We start from the raw sequence: 16,207 nt of genomic DNA, 5'->3' as shown, positions 1-16,207 counted from the left end.
TAAAACAACTTTATAGAGTTACTTACCTTTTTTTTTTACTTATATGATTTGATTATGCAGGCTTTTAGCATTTCTTGTAATTGTGACAATTTTTATGTCATTAGGTAGTGATTCATGAAGACTTCATTCAGTCCTGTTTTGATCGTCTCAAAGCCTCCTATGATACATTGTGTGTGTTGGATGGAGATAAAGATAGTATTAATTGTGCAAGACAAGAAGCAATACGAATGGTGAGAGTGTTGACTGTTTTAAGAGAATATATAAACGAATGTGACAGTGACTACCATGAAGAAAGAACTATTCTACCTATGTCAAGGTACGTGTGAGAATGGACTATTATAATTTGTTTTCTCTTAACTAAAATATTATGAACATCTTTGTGACTGCATGTTCTAAAGGGTTTCTTTTCATGGGGTGTATTTACAGAATTTCAAAATTGTTATATTTGTACTAAATTCTGATTTGTAGTTTAAAAAAGAATACGTGAAGGGTCATGCAAATACAGGCGTTCTGCTAAGGGAATAGGGGACCTGAGAATAATATGGTTTCTAGTGCTTTGTTCTGTAACTGGCACAGTATATACCTTGAGGCTCAATTGTTTACAATGTATTTATTTTTCAAATAGTTAACGCAAAAGCAGTACCTTTCTCTAAGTTAGCATGGGTGAAACCTCATTGTTTTCATAGTTTTTTCATAAAAAAAAAATACGTTGTGAACATGTATCTTACACTTCCACAGTTGTTTAGAGATGCTGATCTTGCCTTGCAAGCTTAAATTTAGAGATACTAAATGGAATATTCCCATTAAATGGGGGAGAGCAGAATGGCACTTGTAAAGTATATACATTTTCTGTATGTTCTCACTTTTCTGTTTGTAAAGTCCTCGAGTAAAAAACTGAAATCCTAGCTGTTCCTTCCCTAACTCCATCTTTTGTACAAAGAAGAGGGAAGTGATTTAATCTGATGTTTGTGAAAATATCTACGCAACTATTCATTTCATTGGACGGGAAAGCAGAAGAGAGGACTGCTTCATTGTTCCACTGTTAGTATATGCTGCATGTGGGAAGAAATTCTCAAAAAGTCATAAGGAATACACTGAGATTGCCTCAGATTTATGATGTGGTTAATGTAATTTTAGTAATGGTGAGGGTTTGTTGTCCCCCTTCTTACTTTGAATACACTTTTTGACATCACCTGCTGTGACGGAAATTGTATTTCTCCTACAGCATTTTTGTTGTATACGTTGATGATAAGATCCGTGTTCTGTTGTTTATTGCCGGTGCATCTTGTCTATATGGGCTGCTTATGTGATTAGACTAATTTTTTCACAGGTCTTGCTAGCAAGAAGCTCTTATGAGAAATTTTTGCCTTTTTTTTTGTTGTTTAGTTTGAGGTTATCTGGACACACACTTAATAGCAGATACCTTAGCATACTAAGTGTGGTCACTAGTATTGTGAAAATATTTATTCCTTTTTTGCCCTTTACTTTTTTAAAGCATGGTGTTTTTATAAGCAGACTTCTAATATAGAACTTCTAAAAGCTTTTGACAGAAGACATATTAAGACTTGGTGACCTGATGGCTTTTTTTCATCTTGGTATTTTTAAATCTTTTAAGCTTGCACAATTACTGATGCCTTCACAAAATAATCTGGAGTGTACTGTCGTATGTACAGATTTGCTGTCATAATATCTGAAGCACAAAATGCAGAAGGAAAAAATTAACTTACTTTATGAGGTCAAAAGAACTTTATCTGGTTTGTTTATTTTTAGAGCTTTCCGTGGAAAACATATCACACTGGTAGTTCGTTTTCCAAACCAAGGCCGACAGGTGGAAGATTTGGATATTTGGTCTCACACAAATGACACAATTGGCCAAGTGCGGCGTTGTATTCTCAATCGTATTAAAGCCAACAGTGCGCACACAAAAGTAGAACTGTTCATTGGTGGTGAGCTGGTGGATCCTGCAGATGATAGAAAATTAATCGGACAATTGAATCTCAAAGATAAAACGGTAAGTGTTGCAAGTTGATATTTATGTAAGTTAAGATATTGCTTTTCTTTTCTAAATAATTAAAGAGTGGACGGAGTCATTGGTTCTTGTCAAGTAGTTCTGTTCATTCTTATAACATGCCATTAACATTATCTTAGATGATTATTTAATAAAGAATTTCCATTTTTCCATAGCATTAAAACTCTGGTTATGTTTTGCAGCTAATTACAGCTAAGCTTACACAGATAAATTCTAATATGCCCTCAAGTCCCGATAGTTCTTCTGACTCTTCAACTGGTTCTCCGGGCAACCATGGCAATCACTACAGCGATGGTCCAAACCCAGAAGTCGAAAGCTGTTTGCCTGGGGTGGTAAGCATACACTGAAGTGATGGTTTTAAAATGTTTTTTCTTCTCAACTTGTCTTTAACTAATGATTTTTGTGTTGTGTTTTTATTTGTTTTTTAATTTATTTATTTGCTTGTTTTAAGATCATGTCACTGCATCCTCGATACATTTCTTTTCTTTGGCAAGTTGCAGACTTGGGCAGTAGCCTAAATATGCCACCTCTTAGAGATGGAGCACGTGTTCTTATGAAGCTCATGCCACCAGGTAAAAATTAATTTCTTCCTTTAATGACTTCATTTCTTGCCTGTTACATAAAAATTATAGTTGAAATATTTTATATTTTCTGCTAATTTATTGTTTTTTTAAAATTCATTACTTTTATGTAATGAATGTTATGCTAGTTGGGGTTGTAGATGTATGTCCTAAATTAGTTATTTCATGTCCTAGAAATGTTTGCAGTTGACAGTGGGATTTGATGCTACAGTGCAGTGAAAAGAGAGAGAAGCATCGTATGTTGAGGGGCTTTGTTGTACTAATTTAGCTTGATCACTTCTAGTGACAGAAATAAACACTGCATGACCTTTCATAGTCTGATCTTGTCTGTCATTCACGTTTTTTGCAACTTTTCTGACATACTGAATTTTTTCATATTATTAATTGTGAACAATACTGACTTGTTCTGAAGTAGCTATATTACAAGATGTTTATAAGTTTTCATTGTATTGCAGATAACACTACAGTTGAGAAACTAAGAGCTATTTGTTTAGATCACGCAAAACTTGGAGAAAGCAGCCTTAGTCCATCCCTTGACTCTCTATTTTTTGGTCCCTCTGCCTCACAAGTGCTATATCTAACAGAGGTTTGTGATACTTTGCTTTTCTTTAAAAATAAAGATCTTCAACTCTTCTTTTTTTTTCACTATCTTTTCAGTAACATTGTGAAAGCCTGGAGTAAACTGGTGTACAGTCATTGCCATCAAAGCTTAAGATGTATTCCAGCATAGTCTGTGTTTAATCACTTACATTCAAACATGTGTATCTCTGTTAATTAACTCTCTCTTGTTCTACAGGTAGTTTATGCCTTGTTAATGCCTGCCAGTGCACCTCTGGGAGAAGATGCCAGCGACTTCCAGTACAACTTCTTAAAAAGTGGTGGTTTGCCTCTTGTATTGAGTATGCTGACTCGAAATAACTTCCTGCCAAACGCAGATATGGAAACTCGAAGGGGTGCCTACCTTAATGCTCTAAAAATAGCCAAGTTATTGCTAACAGCAATTGGATATGGCCATGTTCGAGCTGTGGCAGAAGCCTGTCAACCAGTTGTGGAAGGCACAAGTACAATTTCACCGGTAATATAAATCTTCCTTGATGCAAATATCAATGTCTTGTGACTTAATATTGTCTGCAGCAAATATATATCTACGCTCCATTGACAGTCTCTTTGAATAATGTGTGTACAAAGAACTTTCAGATAATGTTGTCTCACAAATCTTAAAGAGAGACAAAGCGCTGTTTCTTTCAATCTGTGAAAAGTCAAGCATGAGATTTCATATGCTTTTCAACAGTTTACATAATTCCCAGTACAGGCATCTTCCAGTTTTCAAGTATGCCTATACCATAAACATAAACCCAGATTCTTTTGGGCTGTTAAAGTGTGTTGCAAAGCTAAGTGATTATAGTAGAAAGGTATTCTGCACTAGGGCCTCTTAGAGTTGGAAAGGGCAATTGACATAAGTGACATATCACCTCAGTGATATGTTCAAAGCAGTAAAATTTGTGCATGTTTAGTATGGTCCATAAATTTTTCTGTATCTGAACAAATATGTTGTAGGCCAAGATTTTATTTCTGTGCTCTGAGAATATGCCTTTGGCAAAGAGCTCAGAGCTTTAGAGCAGTTTATACCAGAATATTTAGCAAGTTTCTTCTTTGAAGCAGAGAATTAATTTCCCCTTATATCTGGAAAAATAAATACCTATTCCGGGTATGTGCGTCTGGAAGATACCAGATCCATTCATTTTCAAAGAAATCAAGTCTTGATGACTGTTAAGAGGTAAAGAAGTTTTTATGTCTCATGAGAATGTACTAGAGACATCTTGAAGAAACTAGTTTGCCCTTCTAGTCTTCATCTATTAAAATGAATAAAATTTACTGTTATATTTTCTTGTGAGGATTAAAAAGGCAGTTTGGAGCACAGCATCAGTTTAGTGTCTTAAAACACATTTGTGAGTGATTTACACTGACCACTTATGTGATTGAAACCTTTGTCTGTGACAGCTGACATTCACTGTATAGAGCTACAAACACCTAACTTCATTATTAACTGATCTGCTGTAAAAAGCAGTTCTCGCAGCTTTCACCATTGTCCTCTTTGAAGGACTTGGGTCTTGATACTCCTAACTGCTGCAAAATCAGTAAGCTTACTCCTTGAGATGGAGGTGGGATTTGTAAACATTTATGACCTATTGTATCTAAATCAAAAGTAGCATAGCTTAACTTTCTGCTTTGGCTTTCCAGCAGTACTGGAGAGTGAGGAAACAAAGACTGTCTACAGTCGTCTTGTTGTCAGTCTGCTGCTATCATTAGGGCCTGTTGAAGGCAATTGCCGTATTTTTGTTCTTCTATTGAAAGTTGTTGAATCAATAAGGTAGTTAAATATAGTATTCTGGTACATAGATCCATGAGTTGTCCCATGTTATGCATGATCCTTTTATAGCCTGCTCCTGACAGCTAATTGTCAACTCTATTACTGTCTTCAGTGGGAGTTGTGTGATTTTGTTCAAGTCAGGTATTTTAGTGAAGCTGACACAGCAAAGGAAATGACCAGTGCCAGGCATTACAGAACAGCTTTGTAGTGTCTTCTGAGCAGCATCTGAGAGAGGTTTTTTGAATGGAGTTGTACTAAAAAATGGATAACCCTTTTGCACAAAAAATTTTAGCTTCTATCCACAGCAGTCTTTTCAAACAAATTTGCATAAAAAAGGAATCCTTTCAGGTTTTACTGGTCAAGACTGTAGAGTCAGACTAAGCTTCATGCTCAAAACAATAAAAAATAAAAGCTTCTCTTGTTGCTCTTTGTCCTGTGAAAATATGGTAAAAAAGAGGACAGCAAGTTAAGAGCATTATTGAATTCTTTTTTTAACTCAGATGCTTAAAATGGTACTTAATTACATTGAACTGTGTTCAGTGTAGATGCTATTAGATAATCTGGAGGGAGATCCATTTCTTAACAAACCTTTCCGTATATCAACAGAAAGAGAAGGAGGCATTGTAATTCAAAGTGTTCAGTTAACCTGAAATAATCTGACCAGTGACAAATCCCTACATAGAAATAGTTTCAAGTCTCCTAGCTTCATGATTTTACACGTACCACGCGTACAGTGAATCTTGATATGTGATGGTATCCATTCAGAAATTTTTTTTCTTGGTTTATAATTTCTGTAAGTAGTTACCCATGATCATGCCTAGTACTAATAAATTATGTTTATATTTTCATATCACTTCACTTTCTTTTTCTTTCATGTAAGAAATAAGAAATCCTTTCTTACAGATAAACCAGGCTACACATGACCAGGCAGTGGTGCTACAAAATGCCCTACAAAACATTCCTAATCCAACTTCAGAATGCATGCTAAGAAATGTAGCAATACGTCTTGCACAGCAAATATCTGATGAGGTTAGTGAATTCCTTTGTGTATATTTCCTCTACCCCCTCCCTCCCAATCAGTTTTTTAATGCTTAAATTTATAACTTTGTAATAAATGGATTTTCCTCCTACAATGCCATAAAAACTTAAAGTGCCGTTCGCATGGTTAATAAATAAGCTGTGAACTGTTTAAAAGTATTTCATAAGTTCCATATGAAATTATGAAATACGGTCTAATGGCATGAAGAGGCTTAAGTGAGATGGGTTCTGCACAATTTTTTTAATGGATTGTGAATATTGTTGCACTTGCATCAGAACTTGAGAAACACATTGCAGTGGTTTTAAATAACTTAATTATGTTGCAGGTATTTGGTTTGTTTCCAAGAGCATTTTTGTGATATTTTCGTCTTGTTTTTATCTTCTTTTATACTTCGGTTTTTAAGTAATTTACTTCTCTTGAGGAGAAACACAGAAAATAGGAGGAAATTTTAAATATGAATTGAATTGCTGGAAGATGAGTGTGAAATCGCTACTGGTGTATCTTTAAATACTGAAAATCCTTTAACGATGCAAGTGAGAAATTGGATTGTGGAGCTGAGTAATGTTAAGTAATGTTCTTTAAAAATAGAGCATCTGTATGATACTGTATGGTATGACCAACTCCTTTTGGAGTTGAGTCATGTTAGTGAATACATCTGTAAATTCTGCTGAATTGAGTAGAAGCTAAAATTAGATCTGCTACAACTATTTTCAAGGTAAATTGAGAAACTTCTGTTTCCAATATGGAAGCAGTGAATATTGTTTTTCAGTGTGGTATAGAATCTCTGCAAAGTTATCTTCAGAACATTTATAAGACACCTAAATAAAAGCAATCTTAAATGACCATCTTTCTGCTGAAAAGCATTCAGCAACTCTTGTGAAGAAAGAATACTGTCTAAAGAAAGCACACTGTACTAGACTGAGCATTTGTCTTCCATTAGTGGTGGTTTTACATCCATAGTTGATTTTATGTGTAAAAGTCAGCCAGTTGACAGAAATTGGAACTCCAATTTCATTCCACAGAAGTCTCTTTTGAGGTGAAGTATGGATAAGGCACATCAGAGCAGACAAACACTGGATGTCTTTTACGTGTGGATACTCAGTATTACTGTTGACATTAACATCTAATGTTCTGAAATTATTAGAACTGGTATAGATCTAGATTTCATAAATATTCTGTTTTTGTGGTCAGAGACTTCCCTCTTAACCTCACAATTAAAAATAAAAAATAAACATCTGGCATTGTTTCTATATCTGCCAGCACAGAAGGAAATCTTTCACTGTTTAAAAAAAAAAAAAAGTTTTGGTTTATGATTTTAAAGCTGCAATGAGATAAAATCAGAAAACGGTTTTTTTCTGTGACATTTTTTCCTTGTGATGCTGCTGTGGTAAGATTGCTTTGCTTGTGACAAGGGTGAAATACCTATCTTCTAGCAATTGTTAATGTTTAGTAGCTGGAATACATGTTCAACTCTCTTGATAAGATTGGTTTATTCATTAAGCTTTTAAAGTCTCATTTTATTATTAAATGATACTGTTAGGAAAGTAAAAGTTGAAACTGAGAGCTGTCTATCTGTTACTAAAGATTGCTAAATGTTTTGACAGTTTGAGTATAGACTCAAGTGATGTAAGCTATATGTAATGATAGTAATACTTAAGCAGAAATTGTTTGTGTCATGATTAAAGTACATCAATAGAAACTACTGTATATGAGCTCAGACTATGTCCAAAGGACTGAAGAGTGATTCTGTATCCATAAGATATGTGATCTGCATTCTTGCTCATTTAAAATCCTGTGTAACTTGAAAACAAGGGAATCTCTTTATGTATTAGTCAGGTACTTGATAAGCTTTAGTTTGTCTAGCTATTAGCTAGAATAGGTAGTAATAAGTCAGGAGGCAAACTGTCAAGTAACTTACATTTGTTATGTTACTTTCTATGATGCATGCCTTCTAGATGCGTGCTTGTTTTTGTTTCTCTCAACTCAAGGAATTTTTAGAATTTAAGTATAAGCAAAAGATGGAACATTTGTTTCAGACATCCTTGAAGTAGCCAATGGCTTGTTTTCAAAATTTAAACTTCATTTGCTTACTGTAATGTTACAATTTAAGATTCTGTGATACATATAAAATACATGCTTATTTTTTAATCTCTCTTCCCTCACTCCCCTTCCAGGCTTCAAAATATATACCTGATATCTGTGTTATTAGGGCAGTGCAAAAAATTGTCTGGGCGTCTGGTTGTGGGTCAGTTCAACTTGTGTTCAGTTCTAATGAGGAAATCAGTAAAATCTATGAAAAGGTAAGAATTTATTTTTTATGACTATTCCTTCATTTAGAAAAAGAGTAGGGCCAGCCAGTTCAGGCTTAGGAGTATTATGAGTTTTTAGGTAGTTGTCTTGATTATGTATTTTGGAGTCTAGTATTGTGTGTCAGGTGTCATACAACTCTTTAATTTCCTATTCTGAATTCCTTTTCTCCATAATTGTTGCATTGTAGCTTGAATCTAATGTCAATTTAAAAAAGAAAAAAAGCATCTGTTCTATAAGCCACTATAACTTGTTTCCAGCAAACTCAGATTCCACACCTAAGAAAGAAGTGCTTCTTGCAATGCTCATTTTTCCTAGTCTTCAGATTTAAAGGTCTATTCTACAAAAGTTGATTTAAAACATATGCAGTCTGCAACAAGAAACAAGAGCTAATTTTTCTGAAAATGATGCTGAAGCACTGGTGAAACTCTGTGAACAATAATCATGGTGGTATTTTGTTTGTTTTTTTTTACCATTTTTATTTCGTAGTGCAGATAGGTAAATCCTTTTCATGGTTTCACACATTGGGTGTATTTCACTATGACACCACACTGCAGTTAACAAATGCATATAGCTAAGTGAAACAGTAAACTCCTGACTTGACTGCAACTCATATTTTTTGTTGCTGGTCTCTAAACTTGTCTTAAAACATTAAATTTATTACTTGTTAATACTGTCCTGAAAATAAAAGTGAAAGCAATATATAGGTAGATTTTGCATATATTATTAACTGTTGTCTTTAAATGTTCTCTTATTTACTTGAGCAAGAGGTAGTATCTTTCCATTTAGCTTACATAGGGGGTATGATAGCATCTGCTCCTATGACTGCTAAATGACTTCATGAAACAAGTTATTTTCCTTCCCCCACTCCTTTTGTTTTTGAGCTGATAACTTGCATTTAAATGAATACTAAGATGTACTCTTACATCTGTACGTTTGATGTAAGTTCTAAGAGTAGAAGTGTAGAAGAGAAAATACGTTTGACCAGAACTAAATAAAATTATGTGCACATTTCTCCTTTTCTTAATATGCTGACTAATGTAACTTATTTTGGTTGAGTTGAGAGCATGCCCTGTGCTGTGGTCTTAACCATGGCACTGTTTATTTCCTATTTGGGTCAGTGATCAGGTTGCGCAAGGGTAATGCAGGAGGATTTTGTCTTTTATTGCAGCTTAAAAATACTGTTAAGCCACGACTATTCCTCCTTCACTGAATAACATTTTTATGGCATTTACTTCTGTTGTTGATAACATATAAAGCATTCTGCTGCTGCCAGATATGCCTTATTTTACTGTGTTTGTGATTTTAGGATTAAGTAAAGAGGCATTATACAAACAGTATTTTTCATTTGATTTAAATATCTTGCTTTGTTTCTGACATTTTTCTGGGTGAGAATTTTACAGTTGAATTCTGTAAAAATATTTTTAAGCAATTGTGGTCTAAAAATAAGTGAAATTTAAACTGCATAGACCTCAAAAGCTTTTCAATATTTCATAATAACACTGTTACTGGTTATTCTTCAGAGCTGTTTGTTTATTTTTATTTGTTTGTTACTCTTACATGGACATTTTTAATAAATGACAGCTGCATTTGGTTTATGTTAAGGAAAAGGGACATAAAAGTCAAAGGGAAAAACTGCTTGAAAGAAGTAATAGGAACTGAGAATATGATACAATTAAATAACATTGATAGAAAAACCTATCACAGAAACAGATTAGTATGGTGCAAGAAAAGATGCATTGTTTATCTCATACGTTGCATTCAGTGTCAGGGTAGAGGAAATAGCTCGTGTGGTAGTTTTTATAGAGATTGAATATACAAGTGACTAGAAAATTCTGGCTTACATGCGAGAAAAAATGATTTAAGGAAAACTTTGTTTCCTAAGTTGACCACTAAACTCGATCTTATTTATTTATTCTTAAATTGTAAAAACATTTTGCTAAGTGGGGCAGAGATTTAACATTAACTGTTAGTTCAAGGGAAAAAAAAAGTGGGCTGAATTTTGTGAAATGAAGATTAAGCAGCTTTTCAGAATAGTCGTGTCAACTTAGGGGGTCCTCCCCAGAACCCCTGAAATTCCCCATAGAACCCTCCCAAATCCAACCCAGGACCCTCAGGACCCCCAAAATCCCCCCAAATCCCACCCCAGAACTCACAAATCCTCCAACCCCCCTCCCAAAATCCCCCCAGGCCACTCACTAAGCATTTAATGGAGAGAATAATCTATGTACTAATCAGAAATATCCTTCCATACTTCAAGAATCACCACAGCAGCTATGTTATGAATCAGCTCAATTTTTGACTTCTGAAATAATGTTTGTGAGCACTTCAAGAAGATTCTGAACTACACAGAATTCAATTAAGCTGAAAAACTGGAGTAAATTATTTTGAGAGCATAGATTTTACAGAAATTATTCTGCATACTGCCTCAGAAAATGTGGTATAGCTGTCCTCTGATTGGTGGATTGAGAAGATTATACACTGCTTTTTGTAGTATCAGACATCTTGTTATTACCTCAGAGAGGGCCTGTAATCTTAAAGTACTGCAAGTACGGTGTTTATACAGACTGGCCAGTTTCTGTTGATTGAGTGTCGAGAAATAATTTGAATATGAAAGGCACACTACATTTCTTCTAGATCCCTGCCTGCTTGTAAAAATAATTTTTTTCTAAGTGAGGTTTCAATGCCAGCCAAGCCGACGTAGTCCTGAACTTGTTAAGTCTTCTGCTGTTACTTTCATATCTTGAGACAGCTCGGAATTTCCACGTCCTCCCACTATAGTAGTAGTGACCTTACCTATTTTGGCTTTACACAACTAAAATCAGTGTTTTTAGTTCTCTGTTCAGTACATAATCCATTCTTTCTGCCTACTTAGTCTCTCCTTGTATAAAACAAATACATATTTAATTCATAGAGCCATAGACTTGCTTAGGTTGGAAGGGACCTTAAAGATCATCTATTTCCAACCCCCAGTTCTTGTGGTTAACACTACTAACCTGCAGCCAAGATTACCAATGAATTAAGATCGAAGCCTGCTCACATTCAGTTCCTTCAGAACTTCTTCAACCTAATTAATTTTGGCTTAGATGGAGAAGAGGGCTTACTTTTATTCTTAAAGCAGTTATTTTGCATAAGTGCACCAAAGTCAACTCACTAAGCATTTAATGGAGAGAATAATCTATGTACTAATTAGAAATATCCATTCATACTTCAAAAATCACCACAGCAGCTATGTTATGAATCAGCTGAATCAAGTATCTGTTTCTGAAAATTAGTAACTAAACAATAGCACTGATGAAACTTTTACCTACAGACTTTCTATTTAACTTTGTGCACCTTAAGTTTGTGATTTGGGTCATCCTTTGAAAATCCAAGAGCTCGAAGTTCAAGGCATCTGATGTGGTGCTTTGAATAGCACCTGAGTGAAGTGCATTAAGTATGTGTTGTTAATAATCACTTTAGTCAACAAATTCGTGTTTGAGTTTGTAGTTAGAATATATACCTGGAAGCTGCTGAGCTTTCTCTGAATTATTTTTCTTCTGTACCTACTTTGTGCTCTTTTTGTTTATTTTCACAGACAAATGCAGGAAATGAACCAGATATGGAAGATGAACAAGTTTGCTGTGAAGCATTGGAGGTGATGACCCTATGTTTTGCTTTGATTCCAACAGCACTGGATGCTCTAAGTAAAGAAAAAGCATGGCAGACGTTTATCATTGATTTGCTATTGCACTGTCACAGCAAGTAAGTTTTGTTGTTTTTTTTATTTGTGTGCCTTATTTTCCAGTGTGGCATGTGTATATATATCTACACATAGAGAAGTGACTTAATTTAACATTTTTTCAGCAATCGTCTTGATTTACTGTTTTGCAATCTATAAATCTGTAATTTGGATACCTGTCATAAGATGATAGTGTCCAGAGAAACATAACTAAGCTGCTAAACTGGAAGTTGTGTCCTGTGAGGAGACTGTGAGGACCCTTGACTTATGCAGTCTGGAGGAGGCTGGGAGGCAGCTTCCAGAGGAGGGAAAGCAGCAAGGAAGGTTCCAGTCTCTGCACCGTGGTCATTGATGACTGGTTGCATGGGAATGGCACAAAGCTGTGTCAAGGAGTGAAGACTGGACATTAGGAACAGTTTCTTTACTGAGTGGTTAAACTCAGGAGCAGGCTTCCTAGAGAGGTGTCAGTGTTCAAGAAGCATTTGGTCAGTGCCTTCATCCAAGAGCTCGAAGTTCAAGGCATCTGATGTGGTGCTTTATCAGTATGCTTTTACGTTTGGTTAGCCTTGAAGTGGCCAGGTAGTTGGGCTTGAAGATCTTTGCAGATCCCCTCAAACTGAACTATCCTATTCCATTAGTCTTATCTTCCGTGTTCTCTTACAGAGTATATTGTCAAGCCAAGTGATTGCCTAATAATAGGTAGCTTTAGAATTCTTAATTTATTTAGAGTAAAATACTAGGTGATTTATATTGTTCACGTAATTTCTGAAAACTACATTAGGAAGTTTAAGTGAATTAGATACAGGAGAACTTTCAAATAAATGCTTTCTTTCTGGTAAGTAAGGACAAGATACAGTCCTTTGAAGAGAGGAGAGGAAGATTTAGTCCTTTGGTTTTCTTGCATGAGAATGGAAACACTTGTGACTCTGTGTTTTGCAAACATTTGTATAAAACTGTCACATTGGAGTTGTCACGTGGTGCAGTGACTGCATCTTGGTTGAACCCTCAGCACTGGGGGACATATGTTGCATGTCTTGTGACTTTTAGCATGTGAACTACAATTAACTTCTTGTACCTATTGGTGAGACTGTGGATTGTTACAATGGAGATCCACAAGCTTTATTATTACTATAAAACCTGGTATATGGAATGTTGCATTAAGTAGCTTCACTGAAGCTTGTTATCATTGCTTAAGTTCATAAATTACCTTTAGTTACTTTACAGCACAACGTAAAGTATTAAAACAGCTACTAACAAAATAGCAATGTTTTGTTATTACAAATAAAATAATGCCAGTGAAAAACCTGCACCAAAGATGACTTATTACCATTCTTAGTCTTTGAAAATGGTGGATGTTCTTTGCAGCTATTTCTGTTCTGGTTCTGTTTCCTTAAGTAAGTGAACTGTTAGTTCAAACGGGGACCTTCTGAATCTGCACATGTCAAGCAGTTTTAGTCTTCAATTTTTTTGTGCAGATTCCTTTTAATAGAATACATTATTGAGGTAGAATGTCCTTCTGGTAAAATTTAGTCTTGATTTACAGATTTGCAAAACCATGACAGTTTTTGCTGTCTCTTCCAGTGGTTAATATCCTTGCTGATCTGAACTTTGTCTGAAATTTGAATCCCAAATATTTCATATTGTTATGCCTAGTGAATAGTTCATTGTACTTTCCTTCCTAAAATACTGGAATAAACTAGATTATTCCTCAGGCTGGGACTTCTCTTTGCACATGTTTTGTTGGGATAGGAGCCAGTCTGAACAGCAGTGGCTTAATTCTGCAAATGTATATTGGCTTTTCACCGTTCAAAAACATAGTAGCATTAAGGAATAGCTTTTGCTTGTGTGGTGTTCTTGTGTTCTTGTTGGTTTTTTTGTTGTCAGAGAAGATGAAGTTTTGTAAGGGCTCCCCTTTTCAAAGTGGACTGCTGCTCAGTTACTTTACTCTCTGCTTTGTTTTTCCACCAGCCTGGGAAATGAGCTGAGTTTGTATGGAGAAATGATTCATACTCCTAATGCAAGAAGTTGTGCTTCATTTATTTTCTCTCATATGTTTGTAAAACTTCTGACATGTACCTGATGATTTCACTTAGAATTGAACAGTACTATTTATTATTAGATAATGGTTAGAATAGCCTGAACGTCAGTGTGAACAGAAACCAATTTGAAAATGAAGATAGTGAAGTTGAACTAAAGAAATGCTCCTGTTTTGAATTGATGTGCAAACAAATTAGTGTTTGTAGAGCTGCAAATATCAGACTTTCAGAATTCTTCACCTCTCAGTTTTGACCGTCATTCTCTCATCTCCTAACCTCTATCAGAACAATATGAGCAAAACTATGCATGTGAGAAAACCTTTTTGCTGTACCATAAAGGTCAGGGAAGATGGTCCGTCTCACATCTTGGATATTGTCTTCCTGGAGCCAGTGAGATGGATTGTTGTGTCTTAACTGATGGTTCTTAATTTTTTGAGATTGTATGGGACTTTTGCTGTTTCATCATAATATAACCTCACCATATATAAGTTGAGAAATAGAATGCAAAATGTTTAATACTAAACAGCAAAGCAGTTGTTCTCTCCTATATAAGTGATTTTATACTAGTGAGCCATGAGTGCAAAACTGACGTAGTTGAAATAGTCCTAACTGGTCCTAGAACCCAGAAGCATGCCACTGATGGCTGTAAAATGTTTGGTCATACACGTAGACCATTCCCCAGATTCTTACTGTCCACGATAAGCTGTGGTACTTAAGATCCATTGAAGAAGCTAACTTATAACTAAATAGAGAGATGTATCCTGGAGCAACTAAGATAGGGTATAGGTTGCCCATTATAATGGAGGTATTTGGTCTTCAGCTTTTCACCAGGTGAATGAGAGTTCATCGTGCAACTTGTGTGATATCTGGCAGCTCTGCATCGTTTTCATGTTGTCTGATGTGGCACTAGATGTCTCCTGAGGGAGCTGTATCCCTCTCCTGGTTCCTTAAGAATGTAGGAATGTTCCTGAAAAGTAGTAGTTTATTGTAGCCACACAAAAATGTGATACTTGTGTTTAAATATTGTGTACTGCTCAGACCTCAGACGTAACAGTGTGAGACAGTGTGTTTCATCAGTCACACTTCTCACTGTAGGAAAATACCGTATTTACCTATTTCATTTTGCCTTGAAGTGTATGAACCTGAGGAGTATCTGTGGGAGATGTACTGTAGACAGATGAAAGTATGCATCCTAAAACACATGTCTGTGAGAAGTTTTAGGAAAACAGCAACTGTGCAATCGGTTCCGTAAATGTCACAAGTCATTACAAACAAAATAGACCTTCTCCCTCCCGTGGTCGTTCTACAACTCAGAGCATTGCCATAAAACTTGTAAAGATCAGAGAACGGTGACAAGGAAGATCAAAGCTCTGAAATTATTTCCATCTGAATAACTTGAGGCATTTTTTTATTGGAGAAGATACAAATGGTGGGAGGAGAATACCACAGAGACCTTTAAAATCAGAAGTAGCAAAGGAAAAATTAATAGGAAACAGTGTTTCTTTCTCTTTCATACTTGTAAAAACTTTTTGAGCGTAATATTTAAGTAATGTAAACCGTCAGTTGAGAAATGGATTGAGGGGATTCTTTCATGAGTTTGGCTGGTTGGGGCTGCTTTTGGTGGTCTTGCTGAACCATGAATTGCTAGAAGCTGAGAAGACATTCTGGAGGAGTATCACTGCATGCTTCTCTCCCCTCGTGTGCTTTCCTAGGTGTTCGCCAGAGACACAGTGCTGGGTTAAGGGCTTCTTCACTTTGACTTCATGGCCATTCTTACATGTCTTAGAAGCACAGTTAACTGCACGCAGAAGAACTCTGGAGAAAATAAGATTCTTCTGTGTGCTTTCCACAGTGATCTCATGAGCAGAGAACAATTACAGCCAAACCAAAAAGACACTGCAAAATTCAGTTTCTTGCATGTTGAGACACTGCAACATTGATTTTCCTTTTTTTCTTCCTCTCTGCCCAAGCAGAGTCCTTTTTCTAACAGTTTTTGCAGGAATTGGTACCACAACAAACTTAAGAGATTTAAAACTTCAAATAGTTTTTTTCTTTTCCTTTATGTTTCTCTATTCCCTAGTTCAATTTAACTGATGGGATGAAATGCTTAGATAGAAAGCTTC

At 35.6% G+C, this 16,207-nt stretch overlaps 1 protein-coding gene across 2 annotated transcripts in view; it reads left to right on the top strand.

Moving 5' to 3' along the window:
* Positions 1-16,207, top strand: part of USP9X (ubiquitin specific peptidase 9 X-linked) — a 100,118-nt gene that overhangs the window by 59,141 nt on the left and 24,770 nt on the right. For both annotated transcript variants that reach the window (XM_031594584.2, XM_031594583.2), the window contains exons 18-26: positions 105-316; positions 1,771-2,011; positions 2,212-2,361; positions 2,481-2,601; positions 3,066-3,196; positions 3,407-3,685; positions 5,885-6,010; positions 8,195-8,320; positions 11,905-12,071. In XM_031594584.2, the coding sequence (XP_031450444.1) occupies positions 105-316; positions 1,771-2,011; positions 2,212-2,361; positions 2,481-2,601; positions 3,066-3,196; positions 3,407-3,685; positions 5,885-6,010; positions 8,195-8,320; positions 11,905-12,071 (1,553 nt within the window). The remainder of the gene's footprint in view (positions 1-104; positions 317-1,770; positions 2,012-2,211; positions 2,362-2,480; positions 2,602-3,065; positions 3,197-3,406; positions 3,686-5,884; positions 6,011-8,194; positions 8,321-11,904; positions 12,072-16,207) is intronic.

Source organism: Phasianus colchicus, chromosome 1 (assembly GCF_987193195.1).
Source record: "Phasianus colchicus chromosome 1, bPhaCol1.hap1.1, whole genome shotgun sequence".
In the NCBI taxonomy this organism is placed as follows: domain Eukaryota; kingdom Metazoa; phylum Chordata; class Aves; order Galliformes; family Phasianidae; genus Phasianus; species Phasianus colchicus.
This window is presented reverse-complemented; position numbering and strand designations above follow the sequence as displayed.